General features: G+C 32.7%; 2 protein-coding genes across 9 annotated transcripts in view; one reads left to right on the top strand and one right to left on the bottom strand.

The window, feature by feature from the left end:
* The first annotated feature begins 627 nt into the window (after positions 1 to 627).
* Positions 628 to 4557, top strand: LOC127705760 (tyrosinase-like protein 2). The gene is made up of 3 exons (XM_052210120.1): positions 628 to 1101; positions 1438 to 1550; positions 3642 to 4557. Exons 1-3 carry the CDS (start codon positions 805 to 807, stop codon positions 4486 to 4488), a joined length of 1257 nt encoding a protein of 418 aa, XP_052066080.1. The 5' UTR covers positions 628 to 804; the 3' UTR covers positions 4489 to 4557.
* An 11010-nt stretch (positions 4558 to 15567) lies between these two features.
* LOC127705752 (uncharacterized) overlaps positions 15568 to 25824 on the bottom strand; it is a 67531-nt gene continuing 57274 nt past the window's right edge. For 7 of the 8 annotated variants that reach the window (XM_052210102.1, XM_052210101.1, XM_052210100.1 and 4 more), the window contains 2 exons: positions 22987 to 23019; positions 15568 to 18510 (listed from right to left, as the gene is read on the bottom strand). In XM_052210102.1, coding sequence (XP_052066062.1) covers positions 16701 to 18510; positions 22987 to 23019 — 1843 coding nt within the window. In that variant the 3' untranslated portion in view covers positions 15568 to 16700. The remainder of the gene's footprint in view (positions 18511 to 22986; positions 23020 to 25824) is intronic. The other variant, XM_052210105.1, reaches the window with a different exon arrangement.

The following is a 25824-nucleotide window of genomic DNA, read 5'->3' as shown; positions in this document are numbered from 1 at the left end:
ATGGTAAATTGACAAAGACGCCGATAAAATCGTTTTTGTAATTGATAGTACATACCGTATATACATGTAGTATACACTTTCTCGATAAAGCAGAAATTAAAAGGAAAATATAAATACAAGGGTAAACAAAATGAAAACATCACTGTAAAAACTTCTTGCGTCCAAATCGCACCTCAGGACCCACCTGCACCAGAAACGCTCAAAGGAAAAAAAACGATATCAAGATGCTTAAATACCGTCATAAGACCAAATGAATGACATGTTAGCAATATATAAGTTGATAGAATCTTAACAGATCATCATCTTTAGAATTGTTTGGTTTCTTAAGCAGTGTGCAAGGAATCTAGATTTTCATTGGATCATATTTTACCCATTGGAAAAAACTGGGTTTTTTTTGTTGTCAGAATTATTGTTTTAGTTCAAAGTATAAATGCCTTGGTATACAGTGGACAATCAATCTACTATCTATGATGATGAATTCACTGCAGTGCGCTTTTTAACACTTGGAGACTTTCCATATTCCGTGTATAACAAAAGTGACTAAAACAGGTTAATTTCGTTCTTCATATTTCCTGAAATCAGAGCAGGCAAATTCAAATTCGCCATTTAATATATACATATATATATTTATATATTTTTGTGTGTGTGTGTGCTTAGACAGTATTTTTAAATTTAGTACAGAAAGATAAAATGTAAATGTTTTATCAAAGTTTCGCGGAATCAACTAATTTGATAGATTATCTGTTATATATAAAGCCAGCGTCTAACTTTTTCCGCTAGAAAGTTTCACAATAACAGTTTATTATGACTCATGTTCTTCTTTTCTTTCTTTCTGCTCTTTTAAATCAGGCAGTTTTAAATGGCGAAGACATTCGTTGTATAATGTTGAGTGAAATAAATTTTGCCGATTGTAATCAGGATTTGTCAAGGGAGTATTTTTGTTCATTAACACTAGAACAACAAACTTGGTTGCAGTCGCTTTGGAAAGCAGCTCTTCAAGACAGGTCAACACCAATTCGAAAACGTCGGGAAATACGCACACTGACTGCAACAGAGCGTTCGACTTTTTTCAGTGCTCTCAATAATTTAAAAAATGACACGGTATGTCTTCTTAAACCATTAAGTAAAATATTTTTTACACGAGGGTTAATAATTTAGTTGTGAATTATATGTTTCTAAAAAAAAAAGGGAAATCAAATTAATGTCTTGAACATTTTAAAATTTTGAATAAACTGATGTAAAAAAAATAAATGTACATAAGAAATTGCACCAGATTACCAAGTATGTATGATGATCGGTATTTTTAACTTTAATTTGTTGATGTTTTATATATTTTTTGTATTGCAATTTCTGTCCAATTATTGTGAAACAAAGTTATTTTGTTTTGTTTTTTTATCAATAAAGTATTTATAGATTGTTTTATATTGATCTTTTTAGACAGTTAAACCAAATAAATTTGACACCTTGGCATTGATTCACAGTAATCGTACGTTGTGTTCAGCCCATCGTGGATCAAATTTCCTCGGATGGCATCGGGTCTACCTTCTGTTGTAAGTATAAAGTGTACTTTTCTATTTAAGGTATGCAATGTATTCAAAATATGTACACACATTTTAAATTAGAGAATACGTTGAGTAGTTTTTTATTCATATAGTTCCCCATCTGTACCCCCTTAAATGAAATCATCAACTACTTATCTATATTACTAAAATAACGAAGTCCAATTTGTTAGCCGGCATGACGTAAAAACGACGAATCAAAGAATTCAACTTTATATATAACTAATACAAGACAATGATTTTGATTAAAAATTACACCATTCCAGGCCCTTTTGATTTCCACATAATTAATATTACCAATAATTAACAAGTTCCGGGTCGAATCCGATACCGATACCAATAGTTACCCGTTACCTGTTACCTAATCTGTACGTTGCGCCTCTGTCAGGCGCACCACCAAACGGTGTATTTGGGATTTGCTATATACACGGGTAATAATCACAACTGAACTTCGTCATTATGCAAGGATTGACACTAATAAATTCAATCATTGATCATATAAATATAGTTTTGTTTGCCACATAATTAATATGACCAATAATTAACAAGTTCCGGGTCGAATCCGATACCGATACCAATAGTTACCCGTTACCTGTTACCTAATCTGTACGTTGCGCCTCTGTCAGGCGCACCACCAAAAGTTGTATTTAGGATTTGCTAAATACACGGGTAATAATCACACCTGAACTTCGTCATTATGCAGGGATTGACACTAATAAATTCAATCATTGATCAAAAAGAAAATATACTATATGTCACATGTAGTTTCCGGTTGTAGTAAGAAAACCAGAGAAAACTGTGCACCTTATAATCAGCATGACTTTATCAGATGACAATACGAATACTAAAAATCCAGACTAAAAATATGGCGTAGGCACTTTATTTCAGTCACGGACCCGCGGGTGTGTTCTAGTATATGTATATGATTAGGAAATTCAGTTTGAAAATATAAACATTTTTATTCATCTAAACATTAAATGAACAGCGAAAAAAGTAAGGCATCATATACACTAGACACGATGGAAGGGGTTTCATGAGTTACATTCGCCGTAAATAAGTTAATGTGCGTTAATAAGTTCAAAGGTAATGTCGACACGCTGAGCTGGATTTTTAACGTGTTAGTTCACAAAGAAAAAGTCCGCAGGAGGACATGTCATCCTACCCGGACACATCATTCTGACTACGAGCCGACCAGTCGTTGCTCTTACTCCTTAATGTCGCGTGCTTAATGGAGAAGCATCTAATACCAATTTAATTTTAGTCTTTGGTCTGACCCGGCTGGGGCTCGAACCTAAGAACTTTTAACCCAACGACAAAAATAACAATAATAACCAGTGGCGGATCCAAAAAATTTCATAAGGGGGGCCCACTGATTGCCCAAGTGGGGGCCCGCTTCAGTCATGCCTCAGTGATTCCCTAAATGATCAACCACATTTTTCCCACAAAAGGGGGGGGGGGGGCACCCTACCCCCCCCCCCCCCCCCCCCCAAATCCGCCTCTGATAATAATAAGGGTATCATATCCACAATAGTCAGGTATATACATAATATGGCATGCTCTAAATTGTCCCGAGTCTTAAACAAAAGTTGTGCATAAAAGGGAAAGGAGCAATCATATATATCTGCCATTCAAACCAATTATCCAAATAACGGGGAAAAACATTAAGTCATGATGAATGACAACTACTGACGTGCTATATATTTGATATAAAGGAAAAGGTATCATTGGATACCAATGAAACTATGACCCTTTTATCAAATATGTTTTAAACTATGGTTCAGGGCGGATTCGGTGGATGGCTTTTAGGACTCCATCCTCCACCGACAGATACAGCTGTCATACATATTCGATCGCTTCTAATACCATAAATACACCTTGCCTTACATATCCTGTAATTGTCACCTTATCAGATGAACCACTGGCACTGGTGGATTTAGTAGGTGTTCAGATTCTAGTTCAATCCTTATGAATTGTAATTCTAAAAAAAACCCAAAAATAACCGCAACGTTATTAAAAGAAAATAGCCTGATGTAGGTTTGTATCCATATACGTATTCCCTTTTCAACAGTTTATTTTCTGCAGGTTTGAGACCGCAATTCGACAACAAGATGACTCTGTAACATTACCTTACTGGGATTCTGTACTCGATAATCAAAATATTACTGACCCGAGGCACACTGTTATATTTACAGATCAATTTCTAGGAAATGGCGATGGAATTGTTGATTCCGGTCCTTTTAAACATTGGCTAGATATAAACAATTGTCCATTACAACGTAAAGTAAGTCGAATTGACCATACCGAACTGCCATCCCCTGATATCATTAACATGATTGAAAATGATATTAAAGTACACCATGTTGCAGATGTTATAGATCATTTAGGGAAAGCGGAGCAAGCATTAACAATAGAAGGTCAACATAACCTTCCTCACGAATGGGTCGGAGGGACGATGGACGTTTTAAACAGTTCAGCCAGGGACCCGACATTTATTTTACACCATGCTTTCATAGACTACGTGTGGGAAAAATTTAGACAAAAGCAAGAGCGACTTGGAGAGAACCCGGAATTTTATCCACCTTTAGGGAAAACTTCTAAAACTGACAAGTATAACCTGACATCTTTCCACACTGCCGACCGCACCATGGATTGCTTTCCTTGGATGGAGAACAAGGATGGGTATCGGAGTAACTTTGTCGGAATATTGTATGAATATGAAGAATCGCCACAATGTCCAAACTGCGGCAAGTCAAAATATCTTACCTGCAATAAAAAACTCAACAGATGCATTGGTTCTGTTCCGAAGGATTCTGTAAAGGGACATTTGTGGGCTATAATCATTATAATAGGTGTAATCGTCGTAGCCATAATCATTGTGTTTTGTTTGTTGAAAAAACGTTATTCCAAAAAAGACTATACAAGATTCTAATGTGCTACGTCACATTCTTTTTTCTTGATTTTTTTTGTAATCATTGGTGGTAATAAATTAGTGAACGAATTTTATCCGTTTTTTTTACGTTGTATGGCCTCCCTTTTTCAAATCGCAACTACATCTTTTATTGATAAGCGAAAAGACAATCTTTTGTAAGAGGTTTGTAAGTTTATAATATTGCACTGCTAAAAAAATCTCTTCTATACCATACACATTTAAATGTTCGTGTCTGTTAGAGACGAAACCTGCTTCTTGCGTACCAAATTATAAGCCTGGCTTTTTTAAGCAGTTTTTTTTTCAACAAATGGGTTGTTACCACTGCTGGTGGACGGACCGCCACCTAGGGTATCACCAGTCAAATGGTTAGTTCTTTGTGTTGACATGAAATACAATTGCTACATTCATTTCTGTAAATTGACTGTTCATTGAATATTGAATTAATCGAAACACTGAGGGTTTTCTACCCCAAGCATACGTGTCTTTGGCACAACATTATGGAACGTTTTGGTGGGCAATGCTCTTCAACTTCATATTTGATTAGGTCTTACAATTGATTTTGATTAGAGCGCCACTGATGAGTCTTTTATAGATCAAACGCGCGTCTGGTGTCACTTTTTGTGGCGTTGATCCATAGGTGTGACGCACAGTTCATAATTCTATTGTGGTGTACATGGGAAGTGTCCGTTGTTATTCTGTGGTTTACATGTTGTAATGTACTATTATATTATTTATGTATGTATTTCAGTGTCCTCAGTGTTCTTGCGTTTATTATACCCCCGCTTTAAAAAAAAGTGGGGGTAAACTGTTTTATCTCTGTTTTTCCGTCCATCCATCCGTCCATCCGTCAGTCCATCCGTCCGTCCCATGAATATTTTTCGTCGCATCTTTCTCAGGAACTGCATTACAAGAATTTCTGAAATTTGGTTTCAGGGTTTATATGAGTAAGCTATACCGTGTGATGCGTTTTCAGATTCATCACTCAACAACTTCCTGTTTACCTTGTACTTTTAGCGGTGCGGGGGTATCATTAGTGAGCAGTAGCTCACAGATTCACTTGTTTGTACTGTATTCCTGTTACGTAATATTGTCATTTTAGCGGTATCTTTAACATTGCCATATAAGCGGGAGGTTGGGCTAGCCATAAAACCAGGTTCAACCCACCATTTTTTCTTAAAATGTCCGGTACCAAATCAGAAATATGGCAGTTGTTATTAAATCGTCCGTTTCTTTGTATGTTGGCGTTTGTTTTTGTAGCAGTTCAGTGTTTATGTTGTTCCGTTGTTATCCTCTTATAGTTGATGTGCTTCCCTCGGTTTTGGTTTGTGACCCGGATCTGTTTCAGTTAAATCGATTTATGACTATTGAACAGCGGTTAACTACTGTTGCCTTTAAGTAACAAATTATAAGCCTGATATCTTCGATTTGTTTTTACACCGGCTTTATCTGAAAATGTAACACATAATGATTCCATACATATACGGGCTATACTAGAGAAGATACATAAAAAAAACACAAAAAGAAATCAACTGACATGTAGAAAAAACTCATCAAAGATACCAGGCTTATGAGAATATTTTGTACGCCAATCACACATTTCGTCTACTAAACACACATCACTGACTCTCGAATAAAAAAGTTAAAAGGCCAAATCAAGAACGAAGTTAAAGAGCATTAAGGACTCAAAATTTCGTAAGGTAATATATTCCTGCGGTAAAAAATCTTTAGTATTTCGAACAATTCATTTTTTTAATCACTTAATTAATAAATATGACAATATCGATGATATGTTATGTCAATATAGAAGTGCTAACTACTGGGCTGGTCATACCCTCAGGGAGAAAACTTGACCAGTAGTGGCATCGACCCAACGGTTGTAAAACAAACCCCTCAAAGATACCAGGCTTACAATAACATTTTGTACGCAGACGCGCGTTTCGTCTACAAAAGACTCATCAGTCAGTGACTCTCAAACAAAACTAGAGGCTCTCAAGAGCCTGTGTCGCTCACCTGATTCTACTTTGGTTTTGGAAATCATGTTAATATAGATTAAAATCATAACAGATACCCTAATAATGAGTGAGGCCAAACTTGGTTTAATATTGGCCCTGTAATTTAATAAAAAATCCTGGTGGCCATCTTGTACAGTAAATCAGTAACAAAGTAGCAACACTTTATCAGCACCTCAGAAGAAACATTTATGCCATGTTTGGTTTCATTCCATTCAGTGCACCTCTAGAAGAAGCATTTGTATGTATTTCCAATAGGATCTTATGTTAAAGGAAGTCCCCCTGCTGGCGGCCATCGTGGATGAAGGATCAGCTTCAAAGTAACAACACTTAGTCAGCACCTCATAAGGAACATTCATGCAATGTTTGGTTTCAATCCATTCAGTGGTTCTCTAAAAGAAGACATTTGTATGAATTGTCCATAGGGTCCTTTGTTAAACACTGTCCCCAGCTGGTGGCCATCTTGGATGATGGATCGGCTTCAAAGTAATAACACTTGGTCAGCACTTCATAAGGAACATTCATGCCACGTTTGGTTTCATTCCATTCAGTGGTTCTCTAAAAGAAGACATTCGTATGTATTTCCCATAGGGTCCTATGTTAAACTAAGTCCCCTGTTGGCAGTCATCTTCAATGATGGATCGGCTTCAAAGTAACAACACTTGGTCAGCACCTCAAAAGGAACATTCATGCCATGTTTAGTTTCATTCCATTCAGTGGTTCTTTAAAAGAAGACATTTGTATGTTTTTCCCATAGGGTCCTATGTTAAACTAAGTCCCCCGCTGTCGGCCATCTTGGATGATGGATCGGCTTCAAAGTAACAACACTTGGTCAGAACCTCATAAGGAACATTCATGCCATGTTTGGTTTCATTCCATTCAGTGGTTCTCTAAAAGAAGACATTTGTAAATATTTCCCATAGAGTCCTATAATAAACTAAGTCCCCCGTTGGCGGCCATCTTGGATTATGGATCGGCTTCAAAGTAGCAACACTTGGTCAGCACCTCATAAGGAACATTCATGCCATGTTTGGTTTCATTCCATTCAGTGGTTCTCTAAAAGAAGACATTTGTATGTATTTCCCATAGGGTCCTATGTTAAACTAAGTCCCCCGCTGGCGACCATCTTGGATGATGGATCGGCTTCAAAGTAACAACACTTGGTCAGCACCTCATAAGGAACATTCATGCCATGTTTGGTTTTATTCCATTCAGTGGTTCTTTAAAAGAAGACATTTGTATGTATTTCCCCATAGGGTCATATGTTAAACTAAGTCCCCCGCTGGCGGCCATCTTGGATGATGGATCGGCTTTAAAGTAACAACACTTGGTCAGCACCTCATAAGAAACATTCATGCCATGTTTGGTTTCATTCCATTCAATGGTTCTCTAGAAGAAGTTCAAAATGTAAAAAGTTAACGACGACGACGGACGACGACGACGACGACGACGGACGACGACGGACGACGGACGCCAAGTGATGAGAAAAGCTCACTTGGCCCTTCGGGCCAGGTGAGCTAAAAAGTGAAAATGCCAAATAAAGTACGAAGTTCAAGAGCTTTGAGGACACAAAATTTCGTAAGGATTTGCCAAATACACCTTAAGAACCCTTCCATTATCTTTGCAAAACTTGTCATAAAACTACACAAGGAGTGTAAGCAGTATCACTAATATGGCTATTTCAAAGTAAAAGTAAAAATACAAATAGAATGGAAAAGTAGATAGAAAAATCTTACTGGGTTTAGGATACTAGAAATGATTAAATCAGTGGTCCAATCTTGATAAGCTATTATAGTGAGCTTTCAAAAATTTTTATGATTGTCATTTTAATTGATGCTGCATAAAAGAAGTTTTCTCAGTGAAGTCATAAATAAATGGATTGTTTGAATATGCGGAGCAGTAATTGTTAAAGGCAGACGTCTTTCTGTAGTCTGCATCGTCCTGAATATCATAAAAAATATGACTCTCTCAACGTTCTAAAACCACAATCAATAAATGAAAATAATTATTTAAGAACTTCGTGCGTCCGTGGTGTTTTTTTCTGGATTCATCTTCATCAAGAACCCTCAAATCAAAACATTTGAAAACCAATGATGTAAAAGGCCTAAACACGTGTGCAGCTATATGATCAAGCTGTGGATTCTCAAGTAAGAAATGTTTTTGTGGCTACAATTTTTAAATATATATTCACAAGCCTTGCTAATAAGGTTATTCCAGTAACATTCACGTGTTGTGTGCACGTAAATCGTATATATTTCGCTAGCCGTTTACTCAGCCGTTTAAAAACAAATACACACCATGAATTAAAATTACATCCGAAGATTCAACAATTTACATTGAGAATTAAAAAACACACAATGCGAAATAAAAACCTAATAAACAAACACTAAGAACTACTGTAGTGCCTACAATATTTGTGAAGTAGACAACACAGGTCTTAACGTGCAATCAAATTGTCGTTTTATGTTCAGAAATAAACATAATAAGACAGATAAATGTAATATTTCGTTAAAAAACATTAAGCTTTGTACCTTGCGTAGACGTGCGGAAATACATTTCAATGTTTTTCTTCGACATTATAACATTTTCAAAGAATAAAAACGCATGATCTTTAAAGTTTCTCAAATTTTCGAAGAATGCGCTATTCTTATATTGTAAAAAAAATCGCTTTATTACGAAAGTTTGGTGAAAGGAAAAAAATGGCAGAATCGTCGAACCTTTCGCACTTTTTGTTTCATTATTAGAAATAATAGTCTAGTCTGGTGATAAATTAAGTAATTGTACATGTGTGTATAAAAAGTCAAGCAAATCAATCTGTTTTGAGAATGAAATGTATTCTTATACAGGATATAATTATATTTCAAAGGCTAACATTTACAGATTAGGAACGTTCAACCAAGTTTAATTATATTTATTTTGTTTACTTGTACATTTAGTACGCGAGGACAAAAAAAACGGCAAATCATAACATCAGAGTTGACATCCCTGTTTTTATGTAAATTAAGAAATAAGGAGATGTGGTATGATTGTCTATGAGACAACTATCCACCAGGGTACCAATGACGTAGATGTTAGCAACTATAGGTCGCCATACAACCTTAAACATTGAGCAAAATCCATAACACAAAGCGAGCTGTTCAAGGCCTCAACATAACATAATATAAACAATTCAAATGAGAAAACCAACGACCTGATTAATGTTCACAAAATAACAAACAAAAAACACATATGATGTACAACAACAAACGAAATCAACTGAATAACAGGCCTCTGACTTGGACAGGCACATACATAATGTGCCGGGGTTAAGTATGTTTGCTGCTGTTACCCTTTCCCTTAGCCTGGGACATTGGTATACTAGAAAATCATAAGAACAAACTATAAAAAATCAGTTAAAAAAAAATTGATTGACAAAGTAGCGATCTGATAGTACTCGCAGTAACTGTAGCAAGTACTACAAAAACAATTATATATCTAGAGACAAAATATCAATCAGATTTAGTGTTAAGACGTCATAAGCAGTCGAAAAAAACACAACCATGTGCAATGCCAATACAAAAGTGTCGACAGGATATAGAATCGTAAGCTTTAATAACTGTTTAACAATACAAATTAAGTTATGTTTTAATTTATTGACAAATAAATCAATGTTAGTACTGATAAAACAATATTCACAGATACCATAACAATGTTTAATTGGTAACCTTTAAGAATAAGTGTATTCAAAGGGTCGATAAGCCTACATGGATCAGGCTCTAAAAACAACATAAACGTAAAAAGTAGAATGTGATATTCCGTAAGTTATAAGTTTCTACAGGGACTATACCAACCTTCCGAACCAAATAGTTATATCCATGAAATAATTAAGTAAAGATTTTGAGTAATTCGTGGTAACGAAATCCTCGACTAAGTTATTTACCAATGAAACACATATTACTATAACGTCACTACAGACAAGAAATAGCGAACGAGTTGGGATATATAAAAACCGTAAATTGAAACCAGAAGAACATTATCGCACAAAAAAAGAGAAATTAACAATAGGAATTGAAAATTCGTTCCTTTTGTCGTGAATTTTGTATAGAGTTTCGCATGTGAAAATGAAATATCTAAATCTAGGGAAAAGGCATGCAGTTATTGCTACTCATATTAGGTTTATTTAAAGTGAGTTCCTTTTGGAAAATTTGATAGTATATTTAGATAACTCTTGATTATTTAACGAAAAATTACTGCAAAAATACCTGGAAATAGTGGGGATACAAAACTATAAAACGATGAATAAGCTATTATAATCAATGGAAGTATGGAGATAGAACAATGAAGTTCTGACAAAAATTCGCAGAATGTAGAAATCTCGTATAATACTTGCATAGGGAGATAGACCCCTTTTGCTCTTGGATATGAAATATATATCTATCTCCATTTTTATCAAAAGTGGACATATAACACTATAACATTCGTACGACGATATGATACCCATAGGAATACCTGAAATTTGTCGATAAACTTTATTGAAGACTAGTACATAGATGTTGTCAAAGAGAAAATTTACAGTTTAAATCATCTCATCACACTTCCAGTAAGTTTATCTACCATATTTACCTTTTTCGTTACAGAAGAAAGGTGTATATGAGTTGCAGCAAATACATCTCCAATCAGATTTTCAAAGAACCATTATATAAAATAAGAAACTTTTGTTAAAAAAGATTGTGTGGAAGTGTAGTGTTGAGAGTCAAAACTGTCTACCAAATCAAAAGGACTACCAAAAGCACACAATTTATCTAAAGCATCCAAAGATTGTTTTACACGCCAGAAATAATTAATACTATTATTTTCACATGCTTCATAATAGACGTTAATGATAAGATCTTTGATAGTAGCAAGGAGGCTAGTTAAAAGCACGGAAACATTACTTGTAGAACACTTACAAGAGGTCGAGATTCTATAGACAACCATTGTTACATAATCGCGTTCAGATATAATACACACTTGAAAGTTTGCCACTGGTACACAGGTAAAGTTGAAGTAATAATAACTTTAACCAATAGAAATGCTCAAAATTCAGCAAAATTATTGACTTTATACAGCGAATTCGTCTTATTATGAAGCGTTGATTTAGAAACAAATGAAAACAGATACAAGGAAAAATCCTTTTTTAAAATACTGCAAAAAATCTTATTTATTCAGAGTTATTGTCATAAAAAAATCGTTAGGGGTTCCGCGGAACCATGTGTCTCGCCTGCGATTGCTGCTGTCAGTGTAAAAGTGTAATGTTAACTTAAAAAGTGAATCCATTTATCAGTAAAATACAGAATTTAAAAAAAAATCAAACTTTTTTTCTTAGAATGCTATTTCATGGTCTTGAAGATTAGCTTCTGTCCAGGTTTCATAACAATTCATGAAGATTTACAAATTAATCATGTCAAAAATGTTTTATCCTAGACTGTCTGTAAATGTTAACTGTAAAAAAACTAAGCCCATCTATTAGAAAACTGCTGAAAAATGAAAATAAATATTTTCAAATTTTTGCTCTGAATACTGTATTTTGGTCATAAACAAGTTTATGTCCAAATTTCCTAAAATTCCATGCATGAAGGTTTGGCAAAGTTATTGATGATTGAAAAACTTTAACCTCAGACTGTATCTACTAGTTAACTGTAAAAAAAACTAAGTCCATTTATCAGTAAAATACGGAAAAATGAAAATAAATATTTTCAAAATTTGCCCTGGATACTGTCTTTTGGTCATAAACAAGCTTCTGTCCAAATTTCCTAATATTCAATAAAGATTTTACAAAGTTATTGATGTTTAAATAAACTTTAACCACATACTGAGCCTAATTTTTGACGATCGCTATGTCTCGCTTTCGCGACATAAATGAAGGGAAAAAAACAAAACAAAAATAGAAATTACACATAGAGGTTTGTGCTAACATAACTGAAAAGCATATTGGATGCGTTTGGATAAGTACAAACAGAGGCGAAAGATACCAAGGGGACATTTAAAACTCTTAAGTCGAAAAAAACATGACAACGCCATGACAAAATACGAAAGATGACGAAAAGACAAACAAGTCCACAAAACAAACTTAGAAAACTACAGACTGAGCAGCATGAGCCCCACTATAAACTGGGAGTGATCTCAGGTGCTCCGGAACGGTAAGCAGATCCGGTTCCACTAAAAGCACCAGTCATGCCGGCTACAGTAGGTACATATTGGTGTCAGTCTCATTCGGTGATGTCACAATCGAGAAAAAGAAGGCTAGGATACCCGACAGGAATTGTAAAAATCGAAAAGTTTAAAAATAAGCACAAGATTGCAAAGGAATTCACATAAATTCAAAACTTGAATTAATAAATATATATATTTATAGAAAACGATAAATTAAATAAAAAGAGTTGCAAAGCTGATAGTGCTATAATATCAAGAATAAGATGCATGTGGACTATGACAGCGACATTTTGAAACCTTGCAAATACTTAAGCATATTTTTTTTTAATTCAACTGTCCTGAAATGGTCCGGTAGACTGTTCCAAAGAATAGCTGCATCATATTTGAACGATTTTTCACACAAATATATGTCCTTATCATAGAAAAATCCAATATAAAGTTTAACTTGTGGAATGCCGTTCAAACATGAATGAGCTATTTCATTTAAAATTATATAAGTTTCTGAAGCCATAGTCTTGAATTTGATCATCCAAAAGAGATGATACCTTAGTATTATCAACACGTTGTAAATATGTGGAGTGCGCTTTTTCTTTTATCACAAAAACAACAAGCCAAAGGGCAGAAATTCAAATTACTTTTAGCACTCAATATTAAAGTATGAAATATGTTGAGTTTGTTTAATTTGGAAAGAAAACGTCTCAAAAGTTTCAATATATTTAATAAGCTGCTTTTTATTCAAACTAATTATATGTAAATACAGTGTAAATGAAAACTAAGTGGTAGTCAATGTCTTTTTCGAACAATTTTACCACAGTTTTTATTGATGAATTAGAACTTTGAATATCTATTGAAGGCTATCCTCTAAATTCTGCTATCACCTTGTCGGGTTAGTCTGCGTTTTATCATAATTCAGTCAATCGGTTGTTTTTGTTTCATCTCCTATTGTAGTTATCAACTTTCCAAAAAAAAAAAAACAGGACACACAATGAAAATGCAGTCACCTGCATAGTTATACATAGTTGAACTCTGCTTAATGTGATGACGTCCGTTAAATTTTCGAAGGAATGGCCTGATTTTACCTTTGGTTTCCAATAGGTACCTTACGGTACGCATGATTGAAAATTGTGATACATGAGCTTTTGTATCATGAACAGTTGTTTTGTCATGAAATGAGGTTAATAAGGACACAAACTGATATTCACACAAGAAGGAAGCCATGATTTTTTTTTACATTTGCATAAGAATTTTCACCCAATGTGACCACTGAAAGAACTTGCTATGGCTCTTTTATTTTGAGAAATTACGGACAAACAAAAGATATATTTTCTCTGAAAACCATATTTGGTCCTAAATATGCACGAAATCATTGTCTATGGACGTGTAGAGTATACACCAATGAAACAGCATTTACCACAACTATTACAACATAACTGGCATACAGTCCATATGACATTTATGTTACGAACGATTCTCCCACGTACATTTGTCTTTGATTCTATCTATCATAATTATGAAAAAAGCTGACGAAATGAAACTTCCTATTTTTTTATGAAGTTAAATACGTCTAAGAAGTAAGCTTAGCATTAATATCTGAATTAATTCCCAATATTAGATTTTCATTTAAAAACACAATAACCTAGGCAAAAAATAAGTGTTATTTTCATGAAATATGTTGTCAAATTTCTTAATTGGTTGCACTTTTGAGGATCACCTCACTATATTTGCAAAGGATATTCATTATGCACTTTTCTTTGCATTATCATTTCTAAAACAAATCCACAAAATGATTTGGAGCTAAATTCTAAGTTTTGCCATTTGTCTTTTAATATTGTCTGAAAATAATGTGAAGTTTTTAATCAGCACTAGTTTCAAAGCCAGTTTTTAAAGATATTTTGACCGTACGAAAAGCATTTCAACTAGTTGAACTATTATCTTGTTGACTTTTATTATTACATTTTACAACTGTAATCTGTAGCTCAAATTTTCCATGGGATTATATTTTGGTTTTTCTACTAATCTGGTAACGGATTGTCACAGACAGTTTCAACAGATTCATCTTCACAATAGACATTAATTACTTAATCCATAGTCACATGTATACCTTTTTCATTATTTTGTATGAACTTCTTAAAACTAATTTATATTCTGTTTTGGAAAAAGACGCTTACCGTAAACACCGAAATCAGTTTTGTATTATTTTACTCTTGTTAGGCCGGTTATTAAATTGTTAAACTTTATTCCGACTTGAATCGTTTGTTATCCAGCAAATATTCAGGTTATAATATCATAACGATTCCATTATAGCTATAACTGTCTACCATTCCAGTACTTGTTTATTTTTTTGAAACAGGATGCTGAGTTTGAAAACTGATACTAGATATGACGGCTTTGTCATTCAAAATTTTTATTCTACTTAGTCATTAGCCCACTACCGGGCAAATATATGTACATCCCGTCCCTCTAAGTCCGTCACACTTATTCCTGTAATATTTCAACATAATAATTAGTAATTTGTTATATGGTAAAATCATACGAAGGTACAGATTAAGTTGCTTGAAAATATCAGTTTTACTAATGTTTTAATGCAATGATTTGATTTTTAAGATTGAAATTTCAAGCAACATCAGCAAAAATTATTTTGCTATTCAAAATTCAAATTCACCAGAGTTCTTTCACGAATGAATGCGTCTTCCATATATGTGAAAAATCATACAATGTTCCTGTAAGTAGTGTACATTGTATTCCATATGACTGATCGTTACAGTAGTATTTTACTTTTTCCCTGTACCAAGTCTGGCTGATGCGGTCTATTTAACTATCTACTAATTTTTGGTAATTCATGTTATCCTTTAATGTAGTATTGTTTAACTTTTCATCAATGGTCAATGATAATAAAATCTTCAGTTTCTACAATTTTATTCGTTTGAAAACAGAAAATAGCACCAATGATGCAATAAATAGTACATAAGTATTTACAATAAATATATATTTTTTTAAATCTAGTTAACCCAGCTAAGACCAGTGAATACACGTAATCTAATCTTTGGTGTGTACATCTGTATCAATCCCCAAAGAGGTAGGGTCAATTTCTCCTGCAGTTGTTTTATTCACAGGATCAGAAAGTTGTTGAAACCTACTAGAATTTCAATACTGAAGACAGTAGATGTAAATATTAAATAACATATAATGATTAAAAGATTTCTCAATGACTTAACATATATCAGTAACATCATGTTATTTATTATTAAACATTGTTGCCAGAGATAGTTTTGAGACATTATAGCAAATTTTATATATTTTTGTAAAATCTTAATTGAATGAACTATATTTTTACTGTACAATAACTGGTCAATAACTTCAATGAAAAGAATATGTCTTATAAGGTCTCATAAAATCTGATTTTATATCCACATCCCCTTCTTCTAAAAGATTTTTATTTACATTATGTTTTTATTTTACATTTATATTTTATTTTAAAATTCCTAGCAATTTCATTGAAAATCAACACTAAAAATATATAAAAAAAAAATACCTTCCACACTTATAGCCTTATGAAAAGCTTATCATATGTGGAATGTCATCAAATTGGCATACTTAACTGAATGAATTTTGCAAGCTAAACCTTACAAAGCTAAAAAAGTGAAAAAGTTTAAAGTACAAAGAGCTTTAAATTAAATATTTACATTTTTTTGTAAAAAGAAACCAATTTTGTCAGTTCTATTCCACTTAAGAGTTTTGAGTGTCCCCATGGTAATTACTTCTGACTCTTTTCTTTTTCGATAAAAGAAATTCAAAATTCAATATAATCTTGCCCACTTCAACTCTCCTTAAATTGTACTATCTACATACAAGATAGTATAAAACATGAAAAATATTAATCCTGATTGAAAATTAAAACTAAATGTTCTAAAAAATCCAAAAGTATATTAATCAAAAAAATAAAAACATTGCTCAGCTGTCAAAAAAAAAACCACAACACTTTTCAGTATTATGTTCCCAAGAGAAAAAGTAACAATGTAGATAAATCATTTCTTATGAAAGATGAGTAGACAACATTTTGCTTCTTAAATCATTAGACAAAGAATCATCCATTCGTTTTACAAGTCTTTTCATACTAGCACTAAATTTCCTCTGTTTCTCCTCAATCTTATTGCTTTTGTTTTGTTTTTCAGACTTTGAAATCTCTATTGTTACATTTTTCTGTTCATTAGTTTTGTCATTTTTATTGTTTGTTTTTAAATGGGAAGAAGTTTTTTTAAGTAATATTTGATCTTTAGTTTTGGAATCCAGTTCTTTGTTAGAGTTTTCAGAAGATGTACTGGTTTGGCTTGATCTGCTACTCCTAACCGTTATTCCCATTTTCTCAAAACTTGATCCTTTTAAAACTCGTTTTTGTCGCTTTAATCTTTCAATTTTTGCTCTCTGAAGTTTATCATCAACATTATCATTTTTGCTTTTCTTTTTGGTCACATTTTTAGGTTTACAATTTTTATTTAATCCACCAATTCCACTATCATTTGAAACATCATCATCAAAGTCCTCCTCTTTCAAGTCAGCCAATTCTTTTTCCTTCAGATTAACATTTAAGTCATCCTTAAAAAATACTTCATCACTTTTCTTTGATCTGTAGGATTCTTCCACAACATCTTCCCAGAATCGAGACTCTGTTATACTCTCAAGGAGGGAAATTTTTCCAATTGCACCAACTGATACAGTTTTCGGTTTGCTATGTTCTAGATGAGGAACAGGTAAATTTTCAATGTCAATAATTTCCTTTTTTGGTTTTGTATACATCTCAGGATTTCTGGGACTCATTATACCAGAACTAGGTATACCATCTTCAAACCAAGCACTTTTACTAGTTTTCACTTCAACAGGTTTAAAGTCTAGTTCATCGGATTCATTTAATACTGACGTAAATGTAAATTCTAAAGCAGGTGGGGATTTCACAATTTGCCTCTGAGAATGTGTTAGCCTTTTCTCTAATTTATTTTTATTCAAAGTTTTCTTAAAATTGTCAATTTTATCATTCAAATCTGTTTCCTGAAAAGATTTTTCGCACACAGTTTTGTCATTTTCAGTTTTAAAAGCCATAGATGTATTTTCACCTGTTAAGTTCTGAATATATTTGTTGTGTCCATTTATATTCCCGGTATGATTGTTTTTAAAACTAGAATTATTTCTAGGACTCTCATTACGCTTTTGGTGAGAACTCTGCTGTAAAGTGTCAAGTTTGGAAGTGCCATTTAATGACTTTTCTCTTGAAAACATTTCCTTATCAACAGAACCGACTGACATACTTTTTTCTATAGCCCTTTCAGGGGACGCTTCAGAACCATTTATTAATGTTGCCTCCTTTTTAGAGTTTTTCTCTACAACTTTTTGTGACTCAAACGGTTTAGGACAACTCGTTTTCAGCTCAAAGTTTTGAGACTTGTCATCCAAAGACTTAACTGTCTGGAGATCTGGTGACTTTACCAAACTTTCGGCAGAAGACCCACTGCCAAGTTTGTCCTCCATACTTCCATATCCAGTATCCACAGTTTTACAAGAATCTGCAGGACTCTCTGTTATCATATTAGTGACAGCTTCAATGTCAGTTCCACCTGGCTGAAGATTTCCTGGTGCTGTGAATGGACGCATGTCTTGGTTAATATGTTTCTGAACTTCTGTCTTTTTGGTAAAACGATGTACAAAGTCTCCTTTGACCTTTTTTACTGGTGCATTTGTTCTTTCTACAAGTTTTTTATGCAATCTACCATGATAGGAGTTTTCGAAAGATGGTGCAACCAAAACAAAATGGCTTCCTTTTTTATGTTTGATATTATGCCAACCTCTGAATCTGAAAGTAAATGAATAAACTTATTACAGAGTTAATACTTATTATTTGGATTCTTTGGCTTTTCTTTCTTCTGAAATATAAAGCTTTAATACAAATAGTGTATGCTAATTAAAATTGTTTCCTTTCTTTCCAAATGAATTAATACAGTGAATATATGTGTAGAAATTTTAAGCAACACTTTCATAGTACGGTAACCATAAAGTGGAATTCAGTTCTAAAAGGATTGTAAGTATGCTTTATTTTTCAATTTTCGATTTGGTGACTTGACTGTGGTCATTAGAACAGTTTGGTTTGATGAAACAAATTGCCGTTGGGTCATAATTTTTAATGAACTACGAAACACTTTCACTCAAATCACTGATATAGTTCTAGTTGATATGTGACTGTTCAAATTAAATCATGGGCTGAAAGTCGTATTTATTCTGCAGCCAGAATTCAATAAAAAAAATTTGGCAATAAAATTTTGTATCCTATAACAGACAATGTAATGTGGACAATGTAATCTCCCTCACTATATATAAATTTGCATAGTTGTGGTAGTAATGCACTTTCTGAAATCAAATGAAGTCGTTACATGAAATAACTTATCAATTTTAGGATCACAACAAATAATTTACCTAAAATATCTAAAGACATGGTAGAAAAAAAATATTGTATTAACAATATCCTTATTGACATGTGTTCTGAGGATGTTACAAATCCTAAAATTTATTAAACGAGTTACATATACACAATGCATTGTGGAGAATATACAGGCCAAGAAGCACTCAGATATAATAAAATTAAGTTCTAGTTTAATCAAAAATAAAACATTTGATACTACTTAACAAGACAGGCAGAAAGCTTGCAGTAAAAAGTCACTCATAAATCTAAATAATAATGTTACTCTATAATGATTTAGAAATTCTAGTTCTCACTAAAATAACAGATAAATGGTTGCTAATAGTAACACTATATTCTCAGTACTTTATTGTGAAAAATACTACCTGAATAAAACAGGAAGCAATCAGTTTAAAACAAGGAATAATGTAGAATTCTGGAAAATTGATGAGAAATGTATGATGAAAACTAACCCAACTACAGAGGGTTAGCAATGCACGCATGGCTATTGAGTTCATGTTATTTTGGACCAACTAAACCCCTTTGCCATGTGTGCATGACTAACCCTCCTCAATTGGGTTAGTTTTCATCAAACATTTCTTATCAATTTTCCAGAATTTAAAATTGTTCCAAATTCGAATAATTCCTTGTTTCAAGATAAATAGTAAAAGCTCTGTGAAGCAAACACATTACTAGAACCATCTGAAAGTGTTCAAGTGATACCAGTGATAACTTATTGTGAGATACTTTCAAATCAATATAACTATGTTTATGTATATTTGTGGGTATCCTGCAACCAACACATTTACACAGCTTCCTAAATATAGAGTCATTAAAAATGATTAAGTTTGCCATGATGTCACAATTACTGTTATAAAATCAATATATTTGATAAAAACTGATCTGATAAAACAAAGCAGGAAAAAAATGAAAACAACACCTTATAAATTTAATGCTTTCTATTGGAGAGCAGTAATTGTCCAAAAATACAAAAGTATCTGAAAGTTGGACAAAATTAGAATCAATATGAAGCATGAACTATATGGCACAGCGACCTACTTTTGATATTTCTTCAAAGTGTATCATGATTCACTGTTATATGACGGCAGATTATATAAGGAACTGAACTATGATTATGTATAATTTTTAATCGTGAAAGCTATATAATATTCTTTTAGGATATATAGCCGTACTGAAGTTTACTCTGTGTCCTTGTATCAAACTAAACATGGATGTAAGAGTTAGAAGAATCTTCTGTTGGAAAGGTCTTGATCCCTCCAAATCATCACAAGGTTACATAAATGTAACTCCCTTAGTATTGAGCTTGTTGTTGAAAAAAAATGTGTAGGTCATTTTAAAAGCTCAAGTCCAAATCAAATGGTACAAAATGATGCCTTTAATAAATGCATAGAGTGTTCCTTGTCTCAGACGATAACCACAGTTAAAACTAAACAAACTAATTAACTAACTGAAAGAGGGCAAACATTTAGGAAGTGACGTCAGATAAGTTAACTGCTAAGATTCAAAAATGTTATATTAGTACAGATAAAAGTAGTGCTACCTTTAGCAGATGTTTTTTTTTCTGTTCACACACAGTGTAAGACCAGCTGCCTATGACTTTGATGTGCAATACATTCTATTTTGATTCAACTATTTTACTCCAAAAAATAATTCAGTGACACCCATAAATTTTATATCAGTAAAAAGGAGACTAGTTTAGGAGAAAAGGCTATCTAAATTAAAATTATTTAATAAATTTTGTAATTCTATACATTTGTACTTCTACCTGAAGGATATTTCAATTTCCTTCATCTTAGAAAGTATAAGAGAGCTACATACATCAGCGCTCCTTATTTATATGCAGTTCTGTATGCTCTAGTTATGCTTTCAACATTTCACAAAAAATTCCATTTAAGTACCTTTTACCTTAGAAAATTTAAAGGATTGGCCCCTTTCAGCAGTTGACCACTGTCAACAGAAGTGACCCATTTATAAAATACTGATAACATTGGGAAGCATTTATCGGTCTTGAAGGATTTGCCTCTAGAGATAGATTATCTATTTGTCAATTGGAGTGGTTGAGATGTTGGTCTAGTTACAGAATACTGCTCAGAAATAGGAATGCCTGGACTTTCTTGAAAAATAAACTTGAGGCTCTAAAGAGCCTGTGTCGCTCACCTTGGTCTATGTGCATATTAAACAAAGGACACAGATGGATTCATGACAAAATTGTGTTTTGGTGATGGTGATGTGTTTGTAGATCTTACTTTACTGAACATTCTTGCTGCTTACAATTATCGCTATCTATAATGAACTTGGCCGAGTAGTTACAGTGGAAAATATTTTGTAAAAATTTACAAAAATTTACAAAATTTATAAAAATTGTAAAAAATTGACTATAAAGGGCAATAACTCCTTAAGGGGTCATTTGACAATTTTGGTCATGTTGACTTATTTGTAGATCCTACTTTGCTGTACATTATTGCTGTTTACAGTTTATCTCTATCTATAATAATATTCAAGATAATAACCAAAAGCTGTAAAATTTTCTTAAAATTACCAATTCAGGGGCAGCAACCCAACAACGTGTTGCCTGATTGGTCTGAAAATTTCAGGGCAGATAGATCTTGACCTAATGAACACTTTTATCCTCGTCAGATTTGCTCTAAATGCTTTGGTTTCAGAGGTATGAGCCAAACACTGCATTTTACCCTATGTACTATTTTTTAGCCATGTCGGCCATCTTGGTTCGCGAGCAGGGTCATCGGACACATTTTTTAAACTAGATACCTAATGATGATTGTGGACAAGTTTGGTTAAATTTGTCTTAGTAGTTTCAGAGGAGAAGATTTTTGTAAAAGATTACAAAAATTTACGTAAAAGAATGGTTAAAAATTGATAATAAAGGGCAATAACTCCTTAAGGGGTCAACTGACCATTTTGGTCAACCTGACTTATTTGTAGATCTTACTTTGCTGAACATTATTGCTGTTTACAGTTTATCTCTATCTATAATAATATTGAAGATAATAACCAAAAACGGCAAATTTTCCTTAAAATTACCAATTCAGGGGCAACAACCCAACAAAAAGTTGTCTGATTCATCTGAAAATTTCAGGGCAGATAGAAATTGACCTGATAAACAATTTTACCCCCATGTCAGATTTGCTCTAAATGCTTTGGTTTCAGAGATATAAGCCAAAATCTACATTTTACCCCCTATGTTCTATTTTTAGCCATGGCGGCCATCTTGGTTGGTTGGCCGGGTCACTGGACACATTTTTTAAACTAGATACCCCAATGATGATTGTGGCCAAGTTTGGTTTAATTTGGCCAAGTAGTTTCAGAGGAGAAGATTTTTGTAAAAGTTAACGACGACGGACGACGACGACGACGACAATGGACAACGGACGCCAAGTGATGAGAAAAGCTCACTTGGCCCTTTGGGCCAGGTGAGCTAAAAAAGTAATTTAATAATGAAAAAAAAACATTTAAAGAGTGATGTAAAATAGTCTACTTAGAGAGGTTGCTATTTGGTAACTGGGATTATCTGATTATGAAATATGTTTAATTTTTTTTTACTTGAGACAGGCATAATACCAAAGATTACTAAAATTTATTTGTTTTTTCTGTCCAAAATTAGAGAATTTCATGATGTTTTTTTTAACACTTGAACAAGATAATTTTTCTATAAAGGTAAATTATACTTAAGTTTTTCTTTACATCATCCTGAGACAATATATAACTTAAACTTACAAGTTTTATCTTTCATATATATTTGTTTGTGGGTGAAATACATTTGTTTAAACAAATAATCAACTTTTAAAAATGTATTGCTCAGCAACAGAAAGAAAAGGCTAGCTAAATAACAAGTACCTCTCTGCTAATTTTAAAAGTTTCTGTTTCAACCTGTTTAAAAAAGTACATAAAAGTTTTACTGAGACACAAAAGTTGTAACTAAATTTGACGTAACGTTACATGTATTAAATAAAATTCTGCATATATATAATAGTTCTTTGATTGTAATCTGAAATGAAATGAGGTGTGAATATCCTGTGATAAACATCTAATCATATTCATAATTGCTGTATATACTAAAAAAACAAAATTACCAGTTTAGTCCAAAGAAAACATTATAATCCTATATGGTTGGTTTATTGGTGGCTTCTTAATGTCCAATGACAAATATTACAAGCATATTCCGACTGATAACAATGTGATATGAGAATTTCCTGCTTTGTTAACCCTATGGTGACCAGTCTTTGCTCTTAATATTAAAGTCATGTGCTTTGTGGAAGAAGCAGTGTTTGGTTTGATCCATTCAAGGATCATCCCCATGACCTTATGCACCTAACAATGCTTAATATGAGCCAATTACCACAAGACCACCAAGATAGTTTGCATACTCTTTTAAAGAACGGGCTATAACCCTTCAAAATTAAAAAATATTAAATTCACACACCTCACAGTGTTTTCTTTCGATTTGAGAATAATTTAATGAATACTTTTAATTTAGAAATTCAACAACTTGGGGCAGCACATTAAGTATTAAATTATTTCACACTGGAATAAAATTTTCATGTCTGATCAAGATATTTGATATCCTTAAAGACAGTGAGTCTTGAAGTGTCTAGTCATCTCTCACAACTAGAAAAACTTTTGAAAAAAAAACTGTCCTGAATTATTATTTAAATAATTAATCATCTTTCAAAATCTGAAAGCTCAACTTTAAACTTGAAACAATTATTATTGTAGTTTGTAACAAGAATTTATTTGACAATTGGAAAAAAACGTCAATTTAAAGATTATTAGATATCGAATTAAAATTTCAACACAGATAGTTTTATTATTAAAACCCATAAGATAAATCATCAAAAAGAGCTTAGATATGTTTAACAATGAGTTCCTATTAATAATATCATGAAAGAGAGCAACACATCTGTGAGAATATGCAATCCTTGTAATTTATTTATTATTAGACTTATTAGTGTAATAATTGCAATATGGTCAACATGTATTAAAGGTTGTTACCAAAGTTCATCAGTCAGTGAAAAACAAACATTACTTTTCCCCCTTTTTATTGCCATAACTGATAAACAATTGTAAAACCTGATTTATATTAACAGTAATAGCACAGAATTTCAAAGCATTCTTTCCTCAAACCAGGTCTCTTCACTTTAAATGTTTTTTACTCTTTTCCACACCTGAATGGAAGAAGATTAATTTTGAACCTAATTCTATAATTATTAACCTGCATCTCTTTACAAAAAAAAAGAGTTTTTTTTAATTTCATTGCTACACGTTTTCATAGAAAGCCTCAAAAAAAGTTTTTATGGAAATATAAGTTTTGTTTTTTTTAGAAGTATTTGAAACACAAACACTTAAGATGAAGTACCCTGAAAAAAACCTTTTCAATCAGTTCTTTTGAAATCAACATCACATACAAACTAATACTATTCTACAGGTTGGGGAATGTTCCTCATGAAGGTTACTAGCAAGATTTATGGGTATTATACCAAAACAGGGATCAATTTACACAGTGATAAAAACTTGAATTTTGTATTTCGTTACTATGGCTGTCATGGCACACCCACATTCATCTAAGTGGCAAAATGTTCCCCGTAAGATTCTTGTTGAAATGAGAACTTCAAAAATTTATTATTTTAAGACCATTCACTTTTATCCAGAAGATATTTTCTGTCATAGTGTCTTGGTGCTAAATGTTGAATTTTAATTTAATGTTTGCACCATGACAGCAGATATCATGAAATTAAAGTTCATTTTTTTATAACTGTAAATTTATTCCTGAATTGTGAGTATAATACTGATAAATGGGGATAAAACCCATTTACGAGGAACTTCCATAACCTATTCAAAACAAAAAAGATGCATTTTTCTATAAGAAAATATATGCTGCCAAAAGTAAAACACTTCATTATTTTGCATCTGAATGTTCAGCAAACAGCAATCAACCAATCATTAAGATTTTACAAAAATTAGTTAAATAACCAATGTAACCTTCCTTTCAATCATTGCCCACACTTTTTAATAATAAACTTATTGTATTGTCTTACTTTTGTAAAGCTCTGCAAAATAAATCAAATATTCAATACACTTACCATTAAATAACAAATTATATATCAATATTGTACAATATTCCTCTTCCTTATCACAAATTTTCTCAGGTAAAATGTAGCATTTGTAAATTGAATAACTTAATGGCACAAAAAAACATATGTCAATGAAGGTCTTCTCTCCAATTAAATGATTAAACTAAGAAACTCATAAAAGTATTTGGTGACAGGAATGTAATGTTATTATAACAGATATTGAGATTATCCCCTGACACCTATTCATCTTGACTAATCATCCGACCTAGTCATTATATACAAAACATGTACTGGGTCTTATTGATATTATTTACTTGCACCCAGTAAACAACAACAAATAGTGTCCTGATTGGGGTATACATTTCAAAGTATATAAAATTTTAACAACCACAAATGTGAATATTGTAAATGTTTACTAATAAAAACTGTCTTTAAAAAGTTCAAATTGTAAAGTTTTCACAGGTTCTCATTCATTTGTAGAATTGTAAGATTTCTGTGGCAGGGAAATTACTATGAGCTTGCTTTAAGTATCTGAGAGCTTTTTTAATGCAAGATATTTTTCTGAACTGATTTTTATTGTACATTCTTGTGTGTATTATTTGCT

The sequence above is a fragment of the Mytilus californianus genome, unplaced genomic scaffold (genome assembly GCF_021869535.1).
Source record: "Mytilus californianus isolate M0D057914Y unplaced genomic scaffold, xbMytCali1.0.p SCAF_6, whole genome shotgun sequence".
Classification (NCBI taxonomy): Eukaryota; Metazoa; Mollusca; class Bivalvia; order Mytilida; family Mytilidae; genus Mytilus; species Mytilus californianus.
The sequence above is the reverse complement of the archived record's forward strand: the minus strand, read 5'-3'. Positions and strand labels throughout refer to the sequence as shown.